The sequence below is a fragment of the Zootoca vivipara genome, chromosome 1 (genome assembly GCF_963506605.1).
Source record: "Zootoca vivipara chromosome 1, rZooViv1.1, whole genome shotgun sequence".
Taxonomy (NCBI): domain Eukaryota; kingdom Metazoa; phylum Chordata; class Lepidosauria; order Squamata; family Lacertidae; genus Zootoca; species Zootoca vivipara.
Genome location: NC_083276.1, coordinates 21,145,001 through 21,171,398, shown reverse-complemented (window position 1 = coordinate 21,171,398; position 26,398 = coordinate 21,145,001). Strand labels below are relative to the sequence as shown.

At 43.4% G+C, this 26,398-nt stretch overlaps 1 protein-coding gene across 3 annotated transcripts in view; it reads right to left on the bottom strand.

Annotated features, from left to right (window-relative positions):
* Window positions 1–26,398, bottom strand: part of ITPK1 (inositol-tetrakisphosphate 1-kinase) — a 132,554-nt gene that overhangs the window by 40,183 nt on the left and 65,973 nt on the right. For all 3 annotated transcript variants that reach the window (XR_009557237.1, XM_060272245.1, XM_035107068.2), the window contains exons 4-5: window positions 20,375–20,500; window positions 413–530 (exon numbers count right to left, since the gene is read on the bottom strand). Coding sequence is in view for 2 of the 3 variants with exons in the window: in XM_060272245.1 (XP_060128228.1) it covers window positions 413–530; window positions 20,375–20,500 (244 nt within the window). In the remaining variant the exon portion in view is untranslated. The remainder of the gene's footprint in view (window positions 1–412; window positions 531–20,374; window positions 20,501–26,398) is intronic.

The following is a 26,398-nucleotide window of genomic DNA, read 5'->3' as shown; positions in this document are numbered from 1 at the left end:
GATAGAGGTCTCTGGTGCCACTTCATACCAAATGTGGTAATAACAGGAGCTTTCTGAAGCTTCTTCAGGGCAGAGGCCTATACGCAGGTGCAACACCTGTATTAAGATAGCTAGTATAAGGGTTGGAGCTATGTAGAAACAGACAGAATAAAGCAAATAATATAGCATCTTTTTTCTTTTTTCTTTACTGGTGACATGAGAAGACAATCATAGTCTTAAGTTGTAAATAGACCCCCCCCCCAAAAAAAAAAGTTCAGTGTGGCTTGGTAGATCCAGATATGAATGATGAGCAGTTAGATTTGTCAGTATTGAACTTAGCCATCAATGAATGCAGACTACCTTTCTAACCAGCTATCAATCCCAGCCCCCTCCTCCACACTCAAATAACCAGTGAAAAATGCTAGCGACTTACCTTGCATGTAGGTCTCTATTTGCCTAATAAGCTCATAAGACTTCGATCTGTCCAGCAAGGTCCTGATAGCAGGAAGGGGGTCCAAAATTATGGTTTCAGGGTGAGCATCAATATACTCCTATGGGAATGAAGAAATATGGCACAGAATGTTACATATGAAGGTAAATGATTTGCTGGAATCTAGATGCATGATGGGAATCAGAGTGCCACAACAGAGGACACTAAAAGTTCAGCTTACCAGTTACTGACAATTCCTGAATTTCATGTTTCACACCAATTTATCTTGCTGTTCCGAAAACAGCAGTTGTTTAGGTAAGAGAAGCTATGACTGCCAAAATTGGAGGGCCGAGGTCTATAGCATCTCTTGCACCTCTTACTTTGTGTATTTAAAAATATACATCAAGTGCAAAAAATATTTTTCCTTGAAACGTTGGCCAATCTGTCCCATGTACTGAACTCCAACAGATCAGAGTGATCAGAAATACAAACACACAAACCACATATGGCCATTATCAAGGGGCATTCAATGACCCATTGCCTTGTAGAGGAATCAAATGAGGGTGGGATGCTGCCTACATACTTGGGAGAAGAACCGCCAGTATTTTATGAAGGGCACTCCTGGCCAGAGGATACAGTGGAACAGACTCCCTCAGTCAGACTCTCCTTCATTGGAAGTTTTAAAGCAGAGGTTGGATTGTCATTTGTCCTGGATGTTTTAGATTTCTCTATTCCATTGAGAAAAATGGAGAAACACGCCTCGGAAGCCTTACAACTTCCAAGGCACGTTGGAAAACAGAAGCTTTCACTTCCGGGTTTTTGGCGTTCGGGTTCTGAATCGTTCGTCTTCCAAGATGCTCGAAAACCGAAGTTCCACTGTACTGCAAAGTGCTTGAGCAGCCTATCAATGGATCGATCGATCAATCAATTTGCAGCGGAGAAGAAGAAGAAGAAGAAGAAGAAGAAGAAGAAGAAGAAGAAGAAGAAGAAGAAGAAGAAGAAGAAGAAGAAGAAGAAGGAGGAGGAGGAGGAGGAGGAGGAGGAGCCTATCAATGGCTAACAGATTTCACTTCGTCTGGCTGGTAACTGTGGGAAGCAAGAATGTGGACTAGATGGGCTTTTGCATAGCTCTTCTTAAGTCAACATCATCTGTATAGCTGAATAGAATTGCTATGGCACTTAAATTTATTACTATTGCATGGGTTTAGAACAGGGGTCAGAAAACTTTTCCAGCAGGGGGCCGGTCCACTGTCCCTCAGACCTTGTGGGGGGGCCGGACTATATTTTGAAAAAAAATATGAACAAATTCCTATGCCCCACAAATAACCCAGAGATGCATTTTAAATATAAGGACACATTCTACTCATGTAAAAACTTGCTGATTCCCAGACCGTCCGCGGGCCAGATTTAGAAGGCAATTGGGCCGTATCCGCCCCCCTGGCCTTAGTTTGGACAAGCCTTAGTTTGGACACCCTGGTTTAGAAGGCTTATCCATATTGTGAGGGACCACACCACGTCTGCTAAAATCAGTCTGATGTCTGAGCTTAAAGGCATACAGTGAGTCCTGCTAAGCCCACACTTCAGTGATGGGTGCCTGTGGGCCTTTTGATGTTGCTGGACTCAAACCCCCATAAGCTCTAGCCAAAACAAGCAATGACAAGGGAGGGTGAGAGTTAGTACAGCCACATCTTCTCCATCTCTGTTCTACCTGAAGCTTTATAGGATACAGAAAGTGCAGCTAATCTTAGGCTCAACAGGCTTTCCAGTATATTACATCCTACGATAATGATTAATCCAGAACCACAGTGTTCAGCAAAGTCACAACCCACACTAAGAAAGAAAAAAGGAAATCTACTTATTTTCCTGTATATACTAGGGAAACAAAAATAAAGTCTATGAAAATGCTTAAAAACACTAGATTCCACTGTGCAGACAGCTACACATCCCAACCATCTCTCATTGATTAAGGTGTCAGACTAATGGTCTCTTCATATCGAAATTAAGCCAGTCCCGTCCGATGATCCTAAAACTTCCACTTTCTTACTTGTTCTGCCTGCCTTAACCAACATTTTCACCACTTCATCTGCCTGTTTTATCAAACATACCAATCATATTACATGCACCTCCTTATAAAACTTATGAAAGGTCTGTGCTCTTGGGTTAAGATCAGCCTGACCCAGATGCTGTAGGTGTGTCCCTCTGCCTTTATCTTCTACACACAAGCCAAACCAAAAGAAACACAGACCTAGATTAATAGAATAAAGGTAAAGGGACCCCTGACCATTAGGTCCAGTCGTGACCGACTCTGGGGTTGCGCACTCATCTCGCATTATTGGCCGAGGGAGCCGGCGTACAGCTTCCAGGTCATGTGGCCAGCATGACAAAGCCGCTTCTGGCGAACCAGAGCAGCACATGGAAACGCCGTTTACCTTCCCGCTGTAGCGGTTCCTATTTATCTACTTGCACTTTGATGTGCTTTCGAACTGCTAGGTTGGCAGGAGCTGGGACCAAGCAACGGGAGCTCACCCCGTTGCAGGGATTCGAACCGCCGACCTTCTGATCAGCAAGCCCTAGGCTCAGTGGTTTAACCACAGCGCCACCTGGGTCCCTGATGAGCGAGCATATCAGCATGCAAAAAACCCAAAAAAACCCCTTCATTGCCATTCTAAGAGAAAGAGGGAGATGTTCATGGTGAGCTCCAGCACCTCTTTTCTAGAAACAATACCCATAAAGGTTTTCCCACAGGGCTGCCTCCTCCTCCTGCAATCCAGCTTGAAAGAAGCATTCTATTGTAGTATATCAAATAGGTTGCAATGTGTACTTGGTTATGGTGTGGGTATGTGCATGTGTGTGGTACCCACAACCATTTTCCCAGTTTGCAAGCAACCCCTCATAAGATATTCTATTTGGCTTTTGTTGAAACTCCTTTAAAAAACACGTATTATTGGTATTGATTTGTCATTCAATCAAAGTATTTAAAATAACTAAAAAAACTTTTCAAGAATTATTATTTGTGATGCACTGGCACTGGGCACAAAACCAGCTATCCATGTGAATCCTGTTTGAATTATTTCTGCATTTAATTCTTTTGTGAGATATCAAAGAGCCACAAAACAACTCATATTAACTAGACTTTACAGAAGCACAGCCTGAGATGTAGTGATGACGTCTTGTGATTTTCTGAAAGGTTGCTTAGTCATAATTTAAGTCCTAGCTTTCCTTTACTACCCATAAAGGGCAGATAAAAAAGCTCTTCATCTCCAGAGTAACCCCCTAATTGCCTAAGTGGAGGAGTTCTAACAAGAGCTACCGTAGCACTCCAACAGGAACTGAAGTCTGGAAAACAGACTTAATTCATCAAATCCCTAGATGGGGCTCATACCACAGAAACACAAGGAGAGAGGAAAACCAACTGCTCCTGGCAAAAGCAGTAGGTGAGAGTCAAACAAAAGGACGACACTCTCAGCATCACCCCTCCTTCCGAATCCCAAATTAGTAGGCTTAAAATGTTCAGTTGTAAACAAACCAACTTCTAGATGTACACTAAAGCTAATGAAACTAGCTTTTCAACAGGATGAAAGATAATTCCAAGAAACCAGCTAGGCAGGCACTGGCTTTTAGCCTTTGATTCCTTACAGACAATGACCTGCAACAGTGATAGTTCCAAAGAATATTGTACAATTCCAGTTTCAGCTATTAAAAATAGAGCAAAGGACCTGTTGTGCTACTAGGAACAAGCTTTCTTTAACCTTCTTTCTACATATGGGGAGAAAGGCCCTAGATATATAGCCGTCTCAGGATTCTGGCAATTTTGCTATAAATGAGGAGCTGTGTGACCATGTCGCTGAGAGAAATATGTAGCTTTTCTTTTTTTAAAATTACAAAAAAACAGCAAGGAAATGCCCCTTTGAGCAACAGCAAAATAAAATGGCTATATTAAGGCATTACTTATTTTTAGCTTGACATTGAATTCCTCCAACTCTATATCTCTCCTTCACTTAGGCCTACAGAGTAAAGGCTGGTTCAGAATACGCACCACCTTATGCAGCAAGCTAAATGCTACATCTCTTGGGAGAGTGGCTCAAGTTATTTTCGAATGGGGAAGGAAGATTATATAGAGCAATGGTAATCCTACTGCGAATGGGAGTTCACTTATGGGCTAGCTAGCACAAACAGCGGGCATTTCTGTTCGTTTTAGAGCAAAGGCTACATACAGCACTCTCCAAACCTGAGGCATCTCATTTGGTGGAAAACGTTAAAATGAGTGCCCGTTTCTTATCTACGAGTGATCTGTAGTGAAATAAAAACATAGGCATGGATTTAGCGACGAACTCCACTCATGGGATGCTGCTGCTGGAAGAAACGGTGATGGTGAATATCTTTTCCAGTTCCTCCTTCCTCTTGAACACCCTTTGAAAAACCCTTCTGTATGTGGCAAGGAGACTCTGGGTTGTCTCTTGAAAACAGCATAAAATGGATTTGATTCTATCACAGGTACACAGTACACAGTATCACAGTACACAGGTGCCACTGTTCCCAAGCTTTTTTACTTAGGGAGCCTCACGAGCAGCATTTTCCCCCCCCCCCTCTCCCTCTCTTTTTCAGAAACCAGTTGCTGGTCCTGTGTCTATTTCCCCATTCCTGTCCTGCACTGTTTTCATTAACCATGCACTGCTTTCTGGTGCCAAGGCCACAGGCTAATGGGAGTGTCTGTTTAGAGAATCAGTTACCGGAGGGTGGCATACTCCGAATTCATGTCCTGTCAACTTTCAATTTAGTTATACTTTAAAGGGGTGAATGATTGTACATTGAAGGAGGGAAAAGGAAATCGATCACACTTGGCCTAGCATAGGCACTTCCTTGATTGCTCACCCAAGGTTGAAAAGGAAGCTGAATCTAAGTCATATACAGTACTAAATCAACTGAAATCAGTGGGTATAGCTAGCCTGAGCTTACCGATTTTAAAGTGTTTATTCTGAGTATGACTTAGTTGCATACCACTGTTTTGTTTTTGTTTTTAAATGTCTCCAGGGAACCCTTTCCATAACCACTTTTCTGCCAAGGACCCCCTGCATGTTGGATAAAATTATGGGGAACACACTCAATTTGGGGAGGGGGGAGGTGCTAAGCCTTGGGTAGGCAAACTAAGGCCCGAGGGCTGGATCCGCTCCAACAGCCTTCTAAATCCAGCCCGCAGACGGTCTGGGAATCAGCGTGTTTTTACATTAGTAGAATGTGTCCTTTTCTTCAAAACTAGTGTAATTAAGCCCGTTGAGTAAACGGGCGCTAGAACATCCCGGGGTTCAGAGAAGCGCTTGTGCAGCGCTTCTCCGAACCCCGGGACCTGTCCTTCCTGTCGGTGGCAGGGGGACAAGTACGAAGGAGGAGAAATCAGCCCTTTCTCCTCCTTCCTTCCTCTCCCCCAGCCGCCGACAGGAAGGAGACACCTCGGGGTTCGGAGAAGCGCTTGCGCAGCGCTTCTCTGAATCCCGGGACCTACGCCAGGGAGGAGAGGCTCCTTCCCCGTCCTGGCGTGGCCTGGCCTGGCTGGAGGCGGCACCGGGGCCGGCCGCGAGCCCTGCGTTGGCAAGGCGGGAAGCCCCGTTTCTCCGCGGGACACAAACGCCTACCTTGCCACCGCTGCTTCGCGGCCTCCCGTCGCTGCCGCCCCTCTCACGGGCCAAGGAGGGTTGTGAGGAGGAGGCGGAGGACCAAGATGGTAGCATCGGGCTCCGGGGCTGCAGCGGTGGCGGGAGCTGGACCGGGCTCTTCAAAGGCGCCCTTCCTCCCCCCATTCACCTCCGCCGGCCTCCACCCTCGCTTCCCCGACGTGCCCTGCAGTGAGGCGGTGTCCGGCTGGGAGCGGCGGTTGGAGGAGGCGGGGGGAGAGTGCGCGTGCGCATGCAGTCTCTTCGTCCAGTCCCTGTGTCCGTGGGGCACATGCGCAGTAGCGCGGACACAGGGACTGGACGCAGAGACACTTGCACATTATTATATAGGATGCATCTCTGGGTTATTTGTGGGGCATAAGAATTCGATCTTTTTTTTCCTATAGTGCAGCCCCCCACAAGGTCTGAGGGGCAGTCGACGGGCCCCCTGCTGAAAAAGTTTGCTGACCCCTGTACTAAGCAATCCAAATGGGCCTCACCATTTTCTCTGACCTGCAACGGCTGTTATTGCCTTGAGAGGGTGGGGCGGGGGTCATAAAGATTTATATACAGTGGTACTTCCTGTTATGAACTTAATTTGTTCCGCAGGTCCGTTCTTAACCTGAAACTGTTCTCAACCTGAGGCGTGCTTTCACTAATGGTGCCCCTCACTGCCGCCATTCCACTTCCGCTCACATCCTGGGGCAAAGTTTGCTACCAGGAGCACCTACTTCCGGGTTAGCAGAGCTCGTAACTCGAAGCGTTCATAAGGAGGACAGTATGTAACACAAGGTCCCACTGTACTGTATGTTATCTTTAGGTTATTATTGCCTCTGTTCTTGGCATGTGAAAGTTTTACACACACACACACACACACACACACACACACACACACACACACACCAGGCATTTGTATTCTTTTGCTGATAGAAGTTAATCCCATAAAATCTTATAATCCATTTGCTACAAGAGAAAACAATATATAGTTGTGCTATAACAACATTTTCCAGCAGCAGCAGTACAGCAAGAATCTTGTGCAAAATAAAAGGAGACATTCCATTGGCTCCACAATCTATCCATTTGTGAAAAAGCAGCCATCTGGCTTATATCAGCAGGTGGGCCCGTAAGAAGCTCAAGGTGAGTTCAGGCCTTCCCTGAACAGTGGGCTCAAAGACTTTGAATTAAAAACACCAGATAGTTTTGTTTTAGATTTGCAAATAGAATTTTATTTTAAGGACTGGGCTTCTTTTGTGGGCTTTCTTTATGCAAGCTCAGAGAAAGGCAGAATTAATACAAAATCCATTGCTCCTTCACCTACGCTCAGAGGGCCGAATGCAGCATTGTTGCATGACACCTTACACAGCAACGTTAATAGAAGACATGTTCCACAGGACTTACAACCTCTATTTACATTTTTTTTTGGGGGGGGGAGAGAAGAGTGAGAGAGGGTGATTGAGAAAGAGAGAGGAGAAACTATCAAGCAAATGCAGTTGCCCCCACTCAGGCTTTGTTTAAGTGTGTGTGCGTGTGTGCGCAGGCTAAGTGGCTAAAACTTTAAAACTTCATAGAAAAGGTGGCAGAGCCAAGAGGCAGCAGTCTGCAGGTGTTCTGGGAGAGCATTCCAGGCAAAAATGACAGGAAGGAGGAGTGGCCGTGTCAATACATAGCCATTTGTCTTGCTTACTGCCCTTCAATGGAAATGCCCACTTGAGACAAGTGCTTTCACGCAGCACAAATGCAACATGGGTTGTTCCTAGGCAGCAGAAAGCCTGTGCACGATCAAAGTCCTAAGTTCATTATGCACCAGCCTAACAATAGGTAGGCAATTTGTTCTTGCCCTCTGATAGACAGCAGGAGCTCACACGCACTTCATGAAGACAGCTCATGGCGCTGGACAGCACACAAGAGGAATTAGTCACTTTTTAAGCCTTGTAACAAGGACACAGTGCACACCAAGCTACATGTTGCACAAAACTCCAGATTGCACAGTGTGTAACTCTTCCCCAAGCTGTAATCAACTTGCCTTTGTGTTTTTAAATGTTTTTGTTTTATTTTTAAGTGTACTGTTTTTCTGCTTTGTTGTTTGCTGTTCTGGACTCCTTTGGGAGGAAGTGCAAGTGAAATAAATAAATAAATAAATAAATAAATAAAATGCTCCACTCTGCCATCTTGCAAAGGCTTCTTAATTAGAAGGGGGAGATCTCTAATTTTCTGCAAACCAGAAAAGAAATTGTACAAAATATTCAGTGCCTACAACAACGTGTTTTCTGTGAGCATGTTACAAAGATGGGAGAGGTACAGTACTAAAAATATCATCTGATTGAACTTTTAAAAAAAGTTTTTCCTCCCTTCTTTCCCTCTCTTTGAGTGCAATAGGAAATATGCTGCTTCAAAAGAAGCAGCACATTTCTTGGCCATAGGGATCAGTGCCATTGGGCAATTGCCAAATCCCCAGCATCTTGGAGGGCCTATTGCCACTGCTTCCACAAGACGTTTTGTACTGCGAGAAGTGTAGTCTCAAAAAGGGAGGCATGATGTGGAAGCAAAGGGCCTGGATGCAGGTGCCCAAAAGCCACGCATATCCCAGGCAATTAAGTCAGAATTGGATTGTCCAAACACAGAATTGGGTTGTTCAAGTTGTTACACTTTTAAACAAGTTCTCAAAGTCTTATCTGAAAGATAGCAGGCTCTCTCTCACCATCCAGCATAAGAATCTGGCTAGTTCCCATTGCCTTACAATCAATGTCAGGATGTCAGTATCCCTTCTTATCCTGCCATTCCACAGAAAGACTAGAGTCTCAGCAGAAGCATGTTTTTCAGAAGTAGTGCAATAAGAGCAAATGGTGGTGGGCATTGCAATCTTCATCTGGCACTGGCATGGGGAAAATAATAAATGAAATCTATAACTCCTTGCATTACATGCTATTAGCTTTGTTAAAATCTGTGCAAAAATGTCGTCTGAAATTTTTATAGATGAGATAGCTACCCAGCCTGGCAATAAAATGTCTTGCTAACAAGGCTGGTATGTATGAACTTCTGTATCCAAGCCTCCCCCTCTCATGATCCTTGGCTTGCCTAGAAATACTATAAGGAATATGCCTTTTAAATTAAATTCCTATGTGACTTCATTCCCTCTCCCTTTTTCATATAAAAAGGATCATGTGGAATTCTTCACAGCAGGCTGATAACTGCAACTCCTTAAAAGCAGGAGAGCTGGTGAACAAGGGCCACTAGTAAACATGGTTTCTGTGGAACATTATTCTCAGCCAACCTACAGCCAAAGCGAGGTCAACCGGACGCAATATGACCCAGCATGCATTTCCACTTAGGGTAACGTGCAAAGGCTATTGTATTTATCTGTACTTTTACAATGGATAAATACATTGTTCAAAACAGCTTGTAAGAAAGAGCAGTGACTGTTCATTAAGCTGGATATATATTCATGGAGAAAACTCCATGGACAAAGACAACAGGCATATAAAAGTTATGACGCTGGAAGATGAGCCCCTCAGGTCGGAAGGCGTCCAACATGCTACTGAGGAAGAGCGGAGGACAAGTACAAGTAGATTCAGAGCTGATGAAGCGGCTGGGCCAAAGCCGAAAGGACACTCAGTTGCGGATATGCCTGGAAGCGAAAGGAAAGTCCGATGCTGTAAAGAAAAATATTGCATAGGAACCTGGAATGTAAGAACCATGAATAGAGGTAAGCTGGATGTGGTCAAAAATGAGATGACAAGTATAAATATCGACATCCTGGGCATCAGTGAACTAAAATGGAAGGGAATGGGTGAATTCAGTTCGGGTGACTATCATATCTACTACTGTGGGCAAGAATCCTGTAGAAGAAATGGAGTGGCCCTCATAGTCAACAAAAGAGTGGCAAAAGCTGTAATGGGATGCAATCTCAAAAATGACAGAATGATCTCGATACGAATCCAAGGCAGACCTTTTAACATCACAGTAATCCAAGTTTATGCACCAACTACCGGTGCTGAAGAAAGTGAAATTGACCAATTCTATGAAGACCTACAACACCTTCTAGAAATGACACCAAAGAAGGATGTTCTTCTCATTACAGGGGATTGGAATGCTAAAGTAGGGAATCAAGAGATAAAAGGAACAACTGGCAAGTTTGGCCTGGGAGTTCAAAATGAAGCAGGGCAAAGGCTAATAGAGTTCTGTCAAGAGAACAAGCTGGTCATCACAAACACTCTCTTCCAACAACACAAGAGACGACTCTACACATGGATATCACCAAATGGGCAGCATCGAAATCAGATTGATTATATTCTCTGCAGCCAAAGATGGAGAAGCTCTATACAGTCAGCAAAAACAAGACCTGGAGCTGACTGTAACTCAGATCATCAGCTTCTTATAGCAAAATTCCAGCTTAAACTGAAGAAAGTAGGAAAAACCACTGGGCCAGTAAGATACAATCTGAATCAAATCCCTTATGAATACACAGTGGAAGTGAGGAACAGGTTTAAGGATTTAGATTTGGTGGACAGAGTGCCTGAAGAACTATGGATGGAGGCTCGTAACATTATACAGGAGGCAGCAACGAAAACCATCCCAAGGAAAAGGAAATGCAAGAAGGCAAAATGGCTGTCCAACGAGGCCTTACGAATAGCGGAGGAGAGGAGGCAAGCAAAATGCAAGGGAGATAGGGAAAGATACAGGAAACTGAATGCAGATTTCCAAAAAACAGCAAGGAGAGATAAGAGGGTCTTCTTAAATGAGCAATGCAAAGAAATAGAGGAAAACAATAGAATGGGGAAAACCAGAGATCTGTTCAAGAAAATTGGAGATATGAAAGGAACATTTCGTACAAAGATTACCATAATCAAGGACAAAAGTGGTAAGGACCTAACAGAAGCAGAAGACATCAAGAAGAGGTGGCAAGAATACACAGAGGAATTATACCAGAAAGGTATGGAGGTCTCGTACACCCCAGGTAGTGTGGTTGCTGACCTTGAGCCAGACATCTTGGAGAGTGAAGTCAAATGGGCCTTAGAAAGCACTGCTAATAACAAAGCCAGTGGAAGTGATGATATTCCAGCTGAACTATTTAAAATTTTAAAAGATGATGCTGTTAAGGTGCTACACCCAATATGCCAGCAAGTTTGGAAAACTCAGCAATGGCCAGAGGATTGGAGAAGATCAGTCTACATCCCAATTCCAAAGAAGGGCAGTGCCAAAGAATGCTCCAACTACCGCACAATTGCGCTCATTTCACACGCTAGCAAGGTTATGCTTAAAATTCTACAAGGCAGGCTTAGGCAGTATGTGGACCGAGAACTCCCAGAAGTGCAAGCTGGATTTCGAAAGGGCAGAGGAACTAGAGACCAAATAGCAAACATGCGCTGGATTATGGAGAAAGCTAGAGAGTTCCAGAAAAACGTCTACTTCTGCTTCATTGACTATGCAAAAGCCTTTGACTGTGTCGACCACAGCAAACTATGGCAAGTTCTTAAAGAAATGGGAGTGCCTGATCACCTCATCTGTCTCCTGAGAAATCTCTATGTGGGACAAGAAGCTACAGTTAGAACTGGATATGGAACAACTGATTGGTTCAAAATTGGGAAAGGAGTACGACAAGGTTGTATACTGTCTCCCTGCTTATTTAACTTATATGCAGAATTCATCATGCGAAAGGCTGGACTAGATGAATCCCAAGCAGGAATTAAGATTGCCGGAAGAAATATCAACAACCTCAGATATGCAGATGACACAACCTTGATGGCAGAAAGCGAGGAGGAATTAAAGAACCTTTTAATGAGGGTGAAAGAGGAGAGCGCAAAATATGGTCTGAAGCTCAACATCAAAAAAACCAAGATCATGGCCACTGGTCCCATCACCTCCTGGCAAATAGAAGGGGAAGAAATGGAGGCAGTGAGAGATTTTACTTTCTTGGGCTCCTTGATCACTGCAGATGGTGACAGCAGTCACGAAATTAAAAGACGCCTGCTTCTTGGGAGAAAAGCAATGACAAACCTAGACAGCATCTTCAAAAGCAGAGACATCACCTTGCCGACAAAGGTCCGTATAGTTAAAGCTATGGTTTTCCCAGTAGTGATGTATGGAAGTGAGAGCTGGACCATAAAGAAGGCTGATCGCCGAAGAATTGATGCTTTTGAATTATGGTGCTGGAGGAGACTCTTGAGAGTCCCATGGACTGCTAGAAGATCAAACCTATCCATTCTTAAGGAAATCAGCCCTGAGTGCTCCCTGGAAGGACAGATCGTGAAGCTGAGGCTCCAATACTTTGGCCACCTCATGAGAAGAGAAGAATCCTTGGAAAAGACCCTGATGTTGGGAAAGATTGAGGGCACTAGGAGAAGGGGACGACAGAGGACAAGATGGTTGGACAGTGTTCTCGAAGCTACGAACATGAGTTTGACCAAACTGCGGGAGGCAGTGCAAGACAGGAGTGCCTGGCGTGCTATGGTCCATGGGGTCACGAAGAGTCGGACACGACTAAACGACTAAACAACAACAACATATTCTTACGTATGCAGTCAAGTTTGATAGCTACAACAGAAGGCCATGTTATGTTGCTAAAGCCACAGCAAAATGTAAATAAATTAATCATGACGAAGTTAAACGAAAGGCCATTATGTCTGAGCATCTGAGTGAAAGTGGCATGGAGCACAATACTAAGGCATGGATAGCAAGTGAACTAATGCAGCTGAAGCTGCTCTCCGTAATGTGCATTTTAAGCAAAGATAAAATCAATAGCCTCTAAAGAACTGCTCATGGAGCTAAAAGCATTTTTGTAATGATAGCGCATGCAGAGCACCCTCTTGAACATGCCCAAGAGTTCAATAAGAATTGCATACAAGCTGTGCAACAGCCTGGGTGTCACACAAGTGTGCAATTATATCTGGAAGCGAAATAAGCCATCCTCAGAATCTAATTTAAAAAGAGCAAACATATACTAGGCCTTATGCGAAGGAAAGCAAGCCAGAGAATAGTCAGGCTATGGAGTATGCAGTGGATTTTGGAAAACGTTCCCCCCCCCCCGCTTCAGATGTCTTCTAAAAGTCAGATAGTTGTTTCTTTCCTTGACATCTGATGGGAGGGCATTCCACAGGGTGGGTGCCAATACTGAGAAGGCCCTCTGCCTGGTTCTCTGTAGCTTCACTTCTCGCAGTGTGGGAACCACCAAAAGGCGCTCAATGTCTGGGCTGAATGATAGCAGTAGAGCCGCTCCTTCAGGTAAACAGGGCCAAGGCTGTATAGGGCTTTAAAAGTCAACACCAGCACTTTGAATTCTGCTCAGAAACGTATTGGGAGCAAATGTAGGTCTTCCAGATGGTCTCAGCTGCTGCTCCCAGTCTAGCCGCCACATTCTGGATTAATTGTAGTTTCGGAGTCACCTTCAAAGGTAGCCCCATGTAGAGCACACTGCAGTAGTCCAGGTGGTAGATAACCAGTGCATGTACCACTCTGGCAAGACAATGCACAAGCAGGTAGGGTCTCAGCTGGCATACCAGATGGAGCTGGTAGACAGCCACCGTGGACACAGAATTAACCTGTGACTCCATGGACAGCTGTGAGTTCTTAGAAGGGTTAAAATGTGGAGTCGCGGCAATTACACTTCAAGGGGTAGAAACCCCCCCCCAAGAGATTGTTGGTGCTGACCCTTATACTGCAGGAGGGAGGGGCAGTGTTTTATTCATGTAGCTGCTAATTGTTGTTGTTTAGTCGTTTAGTCGTGTCCGACTCTTCGTGACCCCATGGACCATAGCACGCCAGGCACTCCTGTCTTGCACTGCCTCCCGCAGTTTGGTCAAACTCATGTTCGTAGCTTCGAGAACACTGTCCAACCATCTTGTCCTCTGTCGTCCCCTTCTCCTAGTGCCCTCAATCTTTCCCAACATCAGGGTCTTTTCCAAGGATTCTTCTCTTCTCATGAGGTGGCCAAAGTATTGGAGCCTCAGCTTCACGATCTGTCCTTCCAGGGAGAGCTGCTAATTAGTACACAGCTTAATTTAATATCCAGTAATAAGCCCAAGGGATACCCAGTTGCATCAAGTAACTCCAAGGTCAGATGAATGGTGCTTTTACATTGCCAAGCACTGATGAGGATTTCTTGCTCCTGTTTAAGAATCACAGAAGCTTGCAGCGCTTGGCAGAGGCTTTTCATCATAGAGCACACAAGGGGTAGAGTATTGCCAGTTATACGTGGCATGGTCCAGAGTTAACTTCTTCTGCACCAACCATTCCAACAGGAAGCCTGCAGAGCTGATTAGGCAGAAGCCAGGTGTGTAAGGGTGTCCCCATGCAATAAGAATGTTGTTGTTGGCATCCATCTGTCTCGAGAGGGAATGGAGTGTGCCTCCAAGGGTGAGCAGCACTGAAATGACCTCCCTGGGTGGAGTGTGTATGAAGGTCGTGGAATGCCCAGATGACAAGACCTCCCTTCTCGGCCTTCCTGATGTGGTCCAGAGGAAAGCAGAGCAATACATTAGGCACCAGTTTGGCTGCAGGAGTTGCCAGAAGGAGCATACAAATTGCCATCCAACCATCTTAGGGACTCCACTCCAGATTTGTGTAGTGTTTACTCTGAACATCAAATGCTGAGAATCACAAGTAGGGAGAACACTGTTGTACTCAGGTCCTGCTTGCGGGCTTCCCAGAGACATCTGGCTGGCCACTGTGAGAACAGGATGATGGACAAGATGGGCCTCTACCCTGATCCAGCAGAGGTTTTCTTATGCTTTCAGTAGGGAGGAGAGGATTAGCCCAAATGAAGACAACACAAAAGGCCCAGGGCAGACCAACAGTACATCCTCTTAAGTCCTCTGTCCTGGGCTATGGTTTAAGTAGTCCTGCAAGAAGGTACTTAAACTATATATAGTTTAAAGTGTATTTCTTAAGAAATCCACTTTTAAAGTACAGCGTAGGATAGTTTCTGTGAACAATAATTCTCTTGCTTTGTTTATTTGAAATATGCTACTTGGCTGCAACCATTGTGCAAAGGTCCTCCTGTATTTATTTTGTTTAAAATGGTGCTTGCCTCTCAATACTGAACAACTGAAAGCTTTTTTTCCAGCTAAACTATTTAATACGCTGAGCTCACCCAGCCGACGGCAAACGTCTTAAAGCTGTAAGAGCATCAGTTGAAAACTTCTGCTTCGAATGCAAAGGCTGGCCAATTAACTGGAACAGCTCCTCTTAATTTAAGAAGGTATCACCTTGAAGTTTTTGTACCCAAGAAAGAAAGAAAGAAAGAAAGAAAGAAAGAAAGAAAGAAAGAAAGAAAGAAAGAAAGAAAGAAAGAAAGACAATGTCAGCAACATAAAATGCTGCATTCAGGACTTGAAGAAGCAGTAATTCTCAATATCCAGGTCAGGTGTTTTTTGTACCACCTGCACATCCAAAAGGAAATGCAAGGAATAGCCAAGGGAACAGGTCACATTACATGTTCTGAAAGATGCCTGTGTTTAGCTCCTTAACTGCATTCACTCTTCCTTCTGCTGCAGACCATGGTGAGAAATCTTTCTGGCCCAATTCCCACCTCTCACAGGCTAACTTTGACATCACAATGACTTCAGGTGACTTCCCTCCCTCCCTCCCTCCCAGGTCTTCTGAAACTCTGTTCAAGTGCTACTCTGCCAACCGGCTAAGCCTGCAGAAACAGCCTTTCAGCCGAGCCCTGCCTTTACCTGCACAGCACCTGACATCACATATGACACCAGGTGGGTGTGATTTGGCCACAAGGGGAGCCCTGGAAGAACCTGTTGTTGTTTAGTCGTTTAGTCGTTTCCGACTCTTCGTGACCCCATGGACCATAGCACGCCAGGCACTCCTGTCTTGCACTGCCTCCCGCAGTTTGGTCAAACTCATGTTCGTAGCTTTGAGAACACTGTCCAACCATCTTGTCCTCTGTCGTCCCCTTCTCCTAGTGCCCTCAATCTTTCCCAACATCAGGGTCTTTTCCAAGGATTCTTCTCTTCTCATGAGGTGGCCAAAGTATTGGAGCCTCAGCTTCACGATCTGTCCTTCCAGGGAGCACTCAGGGCTGATTTCCTTAAGAATGGATAGGTTTGATCTTCTTGCAGTCCATGGGACTCTCAAGAGTCTCCTCCAGCACCATAATTCAAAAGCATCAATTCTTCGGCGATCAGCCTTCTTTATGGTCCAGCTCTCACTTCCATACATCACTACTGGGAAAACCATAGCTTTAACTATACGGACCTTTGTCGGCAAGGTGATGTCTCTGCTTTTGAAGATGCTGTCTAGGTTTGTCATTGCTTTTCTCCCAAGAAGCAGGCGTCTTTTAATTTCGTGACTGCTGTCACCATCTGCAGTGATCAAGGAGCCCAAGAAAGTAAAATCTCTCACTGCCTCCATTTCTTCCCCTTCTATTTGCCAGGAGGTGATGGGACCAGTGGCCATGATCTTGGTTTTTTTGATGTTGAGCTTCAGACCATATTTTGCGCTCTCCTCTTTCACCCTCATTAAAAGGTTCTTTAATTCCTCCTCGCTTTCTGCCATCAAGGTTGTGTCATCTGCATATCTGAGGTTGTTGATATTTCTTCCGGCGATCTTAATTCCGGCTTGGGATTCATCTAGTCCAGCCTTTTGCATGATGAATTCTGCATATAAGTTAAATAAGCAGGGAGACAATATACAACCTTGTCGTACTCCTTTCCCAATTTTGAACCAATCAGTTGTTCCATATCCAGTTCTAACTGTAGCTTCTTGTCCCACATAGAGATTTCTCAGGAGACAGATGAGGTGATCAGGCACTCCCATTTCTTTAAGAACTTGCCATAGTTTGCTGTGGTCGACACAGTCAAAGGCTTTTGCATAGTCAATGAAGCAGAAGTAGACGTTTTTCTGGAACTCTCTAGCTTTCTCCATAATCCAGCGCATGTTTGCTATTTGGTCTCTGGTTCCTCTGCCCTTTCGAAATCCAGCTTGCACTTCTGGGAGTTCTCGGTCCACATACTGCCTAAGCCTGCCTTGTAGAATTTTAAGCATAATCTTGCTAGCGTGTGAAATGAGCGCAATTGTGCGGTAGTTGCAGCATTCTTTGGCACTGCCCTTCTTTGGAATTGGGATGTAGACTGATCTTCTCCAATCCTCTGGCCATTGCTGAGTTTTCCAAACTTGCTGGCATATTGGGTGTAGCACCTTAACAGCATCATCTTTTAAAATTTTAAACAGTTCAGCTGGAATATCATCACTTCCACTGGCCTTGTTATTAGCAATGCTTTCTAAGGCCCATTTGACTTCACTCTCCAAGATGTCTGGCTCAAGGTCAGCAACCACACTACCTGAGGTGTACGAGACCTCCATATCTTTCTGGTATAATTCCTCTGTGTATTCTGGAAGAACCTAACTGTAGGCAATACAACACTGCAGGATTACTGCTGCTGGGTCTAAAGGTGCAGCTACAAGGAACATATGGCACAGGAAAACCACAAATAAATCCCTCTCCCCTCTAACTTTTAAGCTCACTTCCTCCCATGCTGAGACAATAATCAAACTGAGCACTTTCCCACAGCTGCCAGCCGGTAACGTTGTGCAAGGTCAGAACATCTACAAGCTATAGGGGTGCTGATTGTAGCAGCTTCCCAGAGCTATACATAACATGTAGTTCTGTCCCAAGATATCAGTCAGTCAGTCAGTCAATTTTATTACAGCAAGAGGCAGCAATACAAAACAACACAATTCCAAATGAAAGATCAGCAATATCATCATCGGAGGGCAGGACAGATTGTTATAATATGTTATTCAATAAAAGAGATTTACGTTTTCTAATAGCTAAGGTGCAAAATTTGGCCACAGCGTGGGACACTGAGCTCAGAGAATCTTCCAAAAGGAATTTATGTAATGTTTTGGGGGGGAATTCCAGATAATATTGCAAGGGTGTGAATTTTGATAATAGAGGTAAAATGAGTCGCGATTGTTCTTCACTATAGAGTTCACAAAATAAAAGAATATGAATAACAGATTCCACCTTATTGGACATGCATGGGCAAAAGCGCTCATCGATTGGTACATGTAAGAATTTGCCGTGTAACACAGCTGAAGGCATCGCATCAAATCGAGCTCTGGAGAAGGCCCATCTGTAAGATTCATAGGTAATATTGGATAGATACTGGGCAGCTGCTAAATTAGGCCAAGATTTTAGACACCTGTAGTTCTCAGGGAGTAAGGCATCTTCTTTTTGCAGTTCAATATCGAAAAGCCTCTGAGTAATAATTGTTTTTGCCTTATTCAAAGTTCCATTAAAGAGGTCTTCTGGGTTTAGGCAAATTTGTTTGATCTTGTTAGTAATTTGTTCGGTTTCTGATAATTGGTTCTCATGGGAAACTTACAGATTCTTGCTTCACACAATTAACTCAAGGCAGTGTCAATTTACTCTTGGCAGAAAGCCAAGGTCTGCCTGGCCTGGCAACAGCTCTCTGATTGGTTAATGACCAGCACTGAACTCTGTTATCTAGGAATGCTAGCACAGTTGTTTCTTGTTGGGTGTTTGGAGTAGGAGTGCTGCGTATGGTTGGAGAGAGAGAGAGACAGAGAGGATTTATTTTGCTTTGCTTTGTATGCAGAAACTCTGCTGGTTTTATTTTGTTTTAATAAATCCTGTAAATAGTTACTCTGCGTCTAGCAGACTAGTCATTTCCACCTCAACTAGCTTCTGCGCTGTGCAGGAAAACTCTGCTACGTTTGGTCTAAAGCCACTAGAGCTATGCCTGACACTTCAAAATTCTAAGATAAATTGCGTAAGCCAAAGTGGATGAGGGGCTGCGGCCAGAAAATGAGATAACATTCCCTTTGGGTTATAATGAATTTTCAACCAGAGGGATATTGCTTGTTCCCAGACTTTTAATTCAACTCTGGGCAGTCCTGCCTCTTGCCTTAATATTACATTAGATGTGCTCTTAGGGGTGCCAAATAGGGATCTAAGAAATTTTGATTGGACTGTTTCGAGAATCTTAAGATTGGCAGAGAGTCCGATTTGTGAACCATATAGAAGTTGGACCAGATATTTTGTCTGAAAGACTTTTAGGGCCATGGGAAGGAAACCAGCACCTTTCCTTCTAAATAGTCTAAGAATGGCATTAGCACTTCTCTCTGCTAAGGTGGCTGATGCGGTCAAATGCGCTGAGAATTTGGCATTGTAAGAGAAGGTGATGCCTAAGTATTGGAAGTTCTTAGTTTGATCATTTCCCTTCATATTCCAATTGTGTTTCCTAAAGGAGCGGCCAAAGCGGACAATTTTAGTTTTAGCAAAGTTAATTGTTAGCAGTTTGGTATTACATTGATCACTGAATTTCTCTAACACTCGTTTCAAGCCAACTTTGGTTTGGGAAAGAAGTACAGCATCATCTGCGTACATTAAAATTGGAACTTTTCTGCCACTAGAAAACACAGGTGGGTGAGTATCAATTGGTACATGCAAACATGTGATTAAGGAAATAACATAGATGTTAAATAAAAATGGAGCCAATAAACATCCTTATCTAACCCCTTTTTGAACTGGGATTCCATTGGAAAGTCTGCAATCCTGTGCCAGTCTTATCTGAAGGGTATTATTTTCATGTAATTAACAGAAATAATAGCCTTCTGTTGATGCCCATATCGGCCAGTTTAGCCCAAAGCCTTCCCCTAGACACAGAATCAAATGCTGCCTTTAGATCCACAAAGGCCACATACATTGACTTTTTCCAATGTTTCACATATTTATAGATGAAATAGTCAAGCACTAGACAATGATCAATAGTAGAGCGGCCAGGTGTAAAGCCGGCTTGTTCAATCTCTAATAAGTCATTGTGGTCCAACCATTCACACAATTTTAGGCCCAGGTGTTTTGTATATAATTTGCAGATCACGTTCAGGAGACTAATTGGTCTATAATTAGATGGATCAGAGGGGTTACCCTTTTTAAATATAGGAACAATTATGGCCTACCTCCAAGACATCAAATTACCACTCAACCCCCACCCTGAACACAAGACTACTCAGGGCATTTCCTCTTATGAACATTTTTGCTGGCACGATAACAGGGCTGCAGATGCATACCCTGGCAAGCGAACAGTGCTCACCTATGTGATTTGCATCTCTTCACACATTCAAGCAGACCCAAGTGCTAGAGGGAAAAGGAAAATTCACCTTGGGAAAGTGCAATGGGCATGCAGTTCTTCTGCTGCTTTGCACATCTGAATGCTGTTCTGCAATACAGGCAGAAGGTCACAGGACTACCATTTGCAGGTGGAGGGATAGCTTAAGATGACTCTTCTTCTTGCCTTTTGGATCTGCCATAAATCACAAGAAGGTTTCCAACTATGTTACTCACCTGAAACCTGTGAACCAGCTCCAGCGATTGGCTGTCATTTTGGTCTGCTTCAATGATGACGTCCGTCAGTTTGTGTATGATCACATCTAATGGACCCTGATCTTCTATTGGTTTGGTAAGGTCAAGCTGGAAAAGTCACAAAAAGCAGAAAGTAGGTTTATTCTGTGTGAGATCAAATCTGGGTGTTCAGATGGAAACTCAGCTCCAGATATAAAGATACAGAGAATATTAGAATATCATGCTGCATAGTTGAACATGTCAACCTGACCTACTGAGCTGGGCCATCTATACACCTGCGTCACGTTGGCAGTGGCATTCTAAGGGGTGCTCAACTAGTAGCCATGAGCCACCCTTTCCCAGAACCACTGCAGTCAGAATATGAAGATGTTTTATACCAGTTCAGCTCATTGATCTATTCACCTCAGTTCTATCTACTCAAGACAGTAGCTCTGCAATATCATCAGGCAGGCCTGTCTTCTGCAGCCCTAAAAGATACCTGCAAACTCATTCCTGTTTTCTGCAGAATGGTCCGAAGGCTCACAGTATGGTTAAGTTTCCAGCCAAGGCTAAAGCTTTTGTAGAATGAAATATCTCCAATGCCACCTTGACCTGTCTTCCTTCTTGTCTCTGTATCCCCCCCCCCCGCCCCACCCCAGGCACCAAGATGAATCTTAAGGCACTCTTGCCCACTGTCATGCACTCAATGTTTGCACCAAGGAACAATTGATCTTACATATCCAATTATGTAGGAAGACATCCAATCAAATCCCTTCCAAAATGGGCCTCCCTGCCTGCCTCACCAGCCAATGAATAAAGCTAGACCATGTTGTGCCACAGGGACAGAGAAGGAGGAACTATGCCAAGGCCACTTCTGTAGCATCTAGCGCAGGGGTTCCCAAACTTGTGGCTTGTGGACTATCAGTGGTGTGCAAGCTTTATTCAGATGGTGCATGGTATGTCTGTGGATTTGTGGCTGAAAATGAGAGATGGCACACCCATTGCACTGAATATTCATACTGATTTTTTTATATTGATTTTTAATTGTATTTTATTGCTTCTTCATTTAACAATATAAATAATTTAATAATTTCACTTATTCAAATAATTAAATTTAAATATTATGTAGAAGAGCAAATTTCAGGAAATGTACGTTGCAATGACAAACTATACCGGCTGAAATCCTCTCTTTTTCTACATCTACTGAAGGTCCTCTTTTGCATCTAACAACCTCAGTAGGACAGATCCAATTTTGAACACGTAGGTGGGGGCCTGTCATCGTCACTTGCAGTTTGGGCTCCATACTGATTTGGAATTAGTTGAGTGCACTCTTATTTAATGTGGCCAAGCAAAGATAAGTGCTTTTAAAAAGAAAGAGGAAATCCAGAAAAGCTAAGTAGTAGAAACTGCTGCATTTGCCAATGTCAAAACACTACTCTAAACTCCTGGGGGGAAGTGCATGGGCGGAACCTGCCTTTGTCTGTGTGTCCCAACAGCACAATGACCTTAAATCTACAAGAAGTACATGAGGCTCTGCAGAAGAACACAAGACTCTAGTGAGGCATTGGCAAGTGACCCTGAAATAGCAAAATTTAGTGTGTGCAGAACCATCTTTTAAGTTCACTTATATCAGGTGGGCCTGCAAGGCAGGTTGCTCACAGCACTTAAAAAAGAAAGAACTGTGTTTGGTTTTGTGTGAACTCAACTTTCCACAGCCCCCAAGTTCCTCGGAAGACAAGCAGGATGTAACAGAGACAATTAAGTTCTGGTGTCGTTTGCATGCAAGTAGGAGACAGAAAGGCAAACAAAAGTTTCACCACCACTAAACACATACTGAATCAAGCAGCTGAGCATAAGGCAACAACTGCACATGCAGAGCAAAAGAAGAGACGGAGAGTCACAAAGAACTTTAAGCTGTTATAAAGAAGGAACTTGAGACTCAAGGGCTCTCCTGTCCTCCCTTTCCAAGCAGCTGTAGGAAGTGGGACTATAGTTCAATGTCACAGCAGGGAGGCGAGGAGGAAGGGGAAGAAGGAATCCAGCAGTAGCAGTGCAAGAGGCATTATTCCCTCACCCAAAATAGCGTGAATGTAAACAATCCAAATAAGGATGAGATATAAGACACTGTTGTTTTTTTAACCATGCAGTTGCTTGGTTTGTATTAATGCAAACATGATGCAATTATTTCCCCTGCTACAAATTCCAATGTGTACTAGAAGAAGAAGAGTTTGGGAAACCAGGTGGCCAAAATATAGAGATATTTTGATAGAAGGAGGAGGCCAGTTTAAGCTAAAAACATATGAGCAGTTAAAAAGCAATTTGGATGACTGGCTCCAATATCATCAGATAAATGAGTTGTTTAAGATTGATAAGAAAAATGGTTTCTTATCAGAAAAATCCAAGTTGGAGACAGAATTATTAGAACCAAAGACAAAAAATCTTTCCAGGATGTATAATTTGTTGTTAGAGTGGCATACGAAAGATGAACAAACAAAGAAAGTTATGATAGATTGGGCAAAAGATGTGGGACATAATATTATGATGGATGACTGGGAAAGGTTATGGAAAAAGAATGTGAAATTAACTGCGTGTACTATTTTAAGAGAGAATATTATGAAAATGATGTACAGATGGTATTTGACACCAGTAAAGTTGGCTAAGATTTACCATAACCAAGATAACAAATGCTGGAAATGGAAGAAGGTGGAAGGGACATTTTATCATATGTGGTGGACCTGCCCATTAGTTAAGGAATTCTGGGGAAAGATTTATAATGAGTTGAAAAAAGTGTTGAAGAACACTTTTATTAAGAAATCAGAATCCTTTCTACTGGGCATAATAGGTAAAGAAATTCCTAAGAAAAATGTCAATCTATTTTTGTATGCCACAACTGCAGCTAGAATATTGATAGCTAGAATATTGATAGCAAAGAACTGGAACACACAGAAGATACCAACGGTGGAAGAATGGCAAATGAAGATGTTGGACTATATGGAGCTTGCCGAGCTGACCGGGAGACTACGTGACCAGGGAGAAGAGACGGTGGAAGAGGAATGGAAGAAATTTAGAATTTATTTTAAAAAGCATTGTAGAATTGAAGTAGGAAGAGAATTATAAGTAATTGTGAAGTTGCAGGTTTGAAAAATAAGTGAAATTTATTTTGAATTAGGTGCGGAATGATATAATGAGATATAGATTAAGACATAGAAGACGTAATTAGGTTAAGGAAATTAAGATTTAGAATTTGCCAAAAATGATTTGCAGTGAGCCGCTAGAAGAGGGACTCGAGGAAGTCCTATTTTAAAATGTGATGAATTACTGTATTTTTCTAATGTTTGTCTTTATTTTTATTTTTAATATCTTTTTTCTTTTTTGTGTTGCTAAGGGAATTATGATGGGATAATTGTGGATAGATTTATGTATGCGAATTATTGTAAAATTTAATAAAAAATTATTTTTTTAAAAAGAAGAAGAAGAAGAGTTTGGATTTGATACCCCACTTTATCACTACCCGAAGGAGTCTCAAAGCGGCTAACATTCTCCTTTCCCTTCCTCCCCCACAACAAACACTCTGTGAGGTGAGTGGGGCTGAGAGACTTCAAAGTAGTGTGACTAGCCCAAGGTCACCCAGCAGCTGCATGTGGAGGAGCGGAGACACGTACCTAGTTCCCCAGATTACAAGTCTACCACTCTTAACCACTACACCACACTGGCTCTAGAAGCTGGGGAGCATCTAATGAAGAGAGGAAGAACCTGTGGCCCTCCAGATGTTGTCGGACTACAAATCCTATCAGTCCCAGCCAGCATGGCCAATGGTCATGAATTGTGGAAGGACACCTGGAGGTCCACATCATCCACAGGCATAACGATGGATGATGGGAGTTGTAGTTCAGCAACATCTGAAGGGCCAAAGGTTCCTCAGCCATGGTTGAGACCAGTGTTTCCCAAACTTGGGTCTCCAGCTGTTGTTGGACTACAGCTACCATAATTCCTGACCACTGGTCCCACTAGCTAGGGATTATGGGAGTTGTAGTCCAACAGCAGCTGGAGACCCAAGTTTGGGAAACACTGGTCTAGATCTGTTGTGAGGAACCTTTGGCCTAGTTCAGATGTTGCTGAACTACAAATCCCACCGTCCATCGTTATGCTTGCTGAGGCTGATGGGAGCTGAAGTTCAGCAACATCTGGAGGATTAAGGTTCCCCTCGCCTGGTCTAGTCAGGCAAAAACTCATGAAAAATATTGGAAGGCAAAAAAATTGAGGTTTTTTTTTTTAAAGGAAGTGGGGTTCACCTCCCTGGTCTAGAGGTATGCCTTCTATGTATTCCTTGTAATGCGATATACATTACAGATGAATCAGCTATTTGGCCATCACAACTTTAAAATCTCATATTAACCCGTTCACTGCAAGGATTATTCAATTCAGAAATCTTTACCCTAAGAGATGTGAGGGTCAACCGTGCAAAGCATCACAGTGCTCACATTTATCCACAAAATATGTAAAGTCCCTGCCACAACTAACTGCACAACACAAGGTTAATAAGAGAAATAATTAGCCACCTGAAACCGCTTGCACACAAGGAACAAATGCTCAGTATGTTGCTCGAGTTTTCCTCTAAATGCATGGGGAAGGTTCTTTTGCCCAAACTGCTTGAATAGGAGAAAGAGCTGCTCTGTATGGTGTAAGCAGATTTCTAAATGCAGAACAGGTTCTCTAGATCGTGACCCCAAACAGCGAGAACCAACAGCTTTGACCGATATTGCAAAGATTAAGCTGTTTGCAAAGGAGTTCTCCATGTTCTCAGAACAATTCATAGCTGTAGAAAGTAAACACTTCTAAACTGCGCAAGGTTTGGAGCTTTTCCACCTTTCCTTTGTATACTGGCATGAAAAGTCCTTACATGAAGCCTTTTCAGCAGAAATATCAGCTCCTGTCACAAGTCTGACAAAGTCTAGTGCACATTTTTGATGGCCCTCTGCTGAGCAAAACAACGAGCCAGTGTTTCTCCTTGGCTGGAATTCCAGCCCCTCCTGCTTCCTGGTCTTTGCAGCATCTCTCCAAGTTTTCCCTCACATCTGACATGTTCAACCCCCCCAAAATGTTAAGGTTTATTCCAGAGAATTCAGTGCATTGCTCTCACTCTCAGACTCTGGACCCCGCAACTGGAGACAAAAGCTGCCAAAATAAAAGAAAAGGACTCCAGGGCAAGGGACTTTTCAATGCGGGATACAGCGAGGGAGGTGTAACATGGCAAGAAGAGATGGGTGAAAGGAAAGAAAAATCTTAGAAAAGAAAGAATGTCCGAAAGGCTGTAACAATTCATAATTGGCCACTTCATGCATTGAAATCCCAGCTGCCATTTCTCTACGGACATCTCCCGTTTTTCTCCTGCAATTGCCACCCTAGCCGCAAACTTTATAAATGAAACTTTTTATTCCCCGTGTGTGCCTAGAATTCTTTCCCACTTTGTGTGTTCCTGTTGTAGAGAATGCTCCCCACTTTCTTTTTTATTTTGGTTATAATACTGACCTGCGTTTCTGAAGTTATTTCTAGGGATTACTAAAATGATGTATCTATGAAGCCCTGTATAGTGTACTATAAAAATATGAAGGTGTGTGTTTGTTTGTTTGTTTGTTTGCTCTTACAGCAGTCTTGGGAAGCGCAACCCAAGAATTCTGCACGTGATAGTTAGACAAAACTCTTTTGATTTCTAAACCCAATATGGTTATCATCTAACTTGTATTGTACTGATTGGAATTAAAGTTTAACGTTTGGAGGGTGTCAGAATCTAGAGTTCATGACTGCCCCTCGTGCTGTAACACCTACAAAGGCAAAAGCATTTCTATGTTGTTTGTACTTCGCTCCAGCATCAGATTTATGGCACTCTAACATATTTCCATAAATTGTACGATTCAATGCTGGTAATTTCAGTGTTCTCTGGCTCTGGGTGAGCCTTCTTCTGAACAGAATGTACAGCGCTCGTCTACATTGACCTTGGCCAAATTCTGTATATGGTATTCCTAAGGC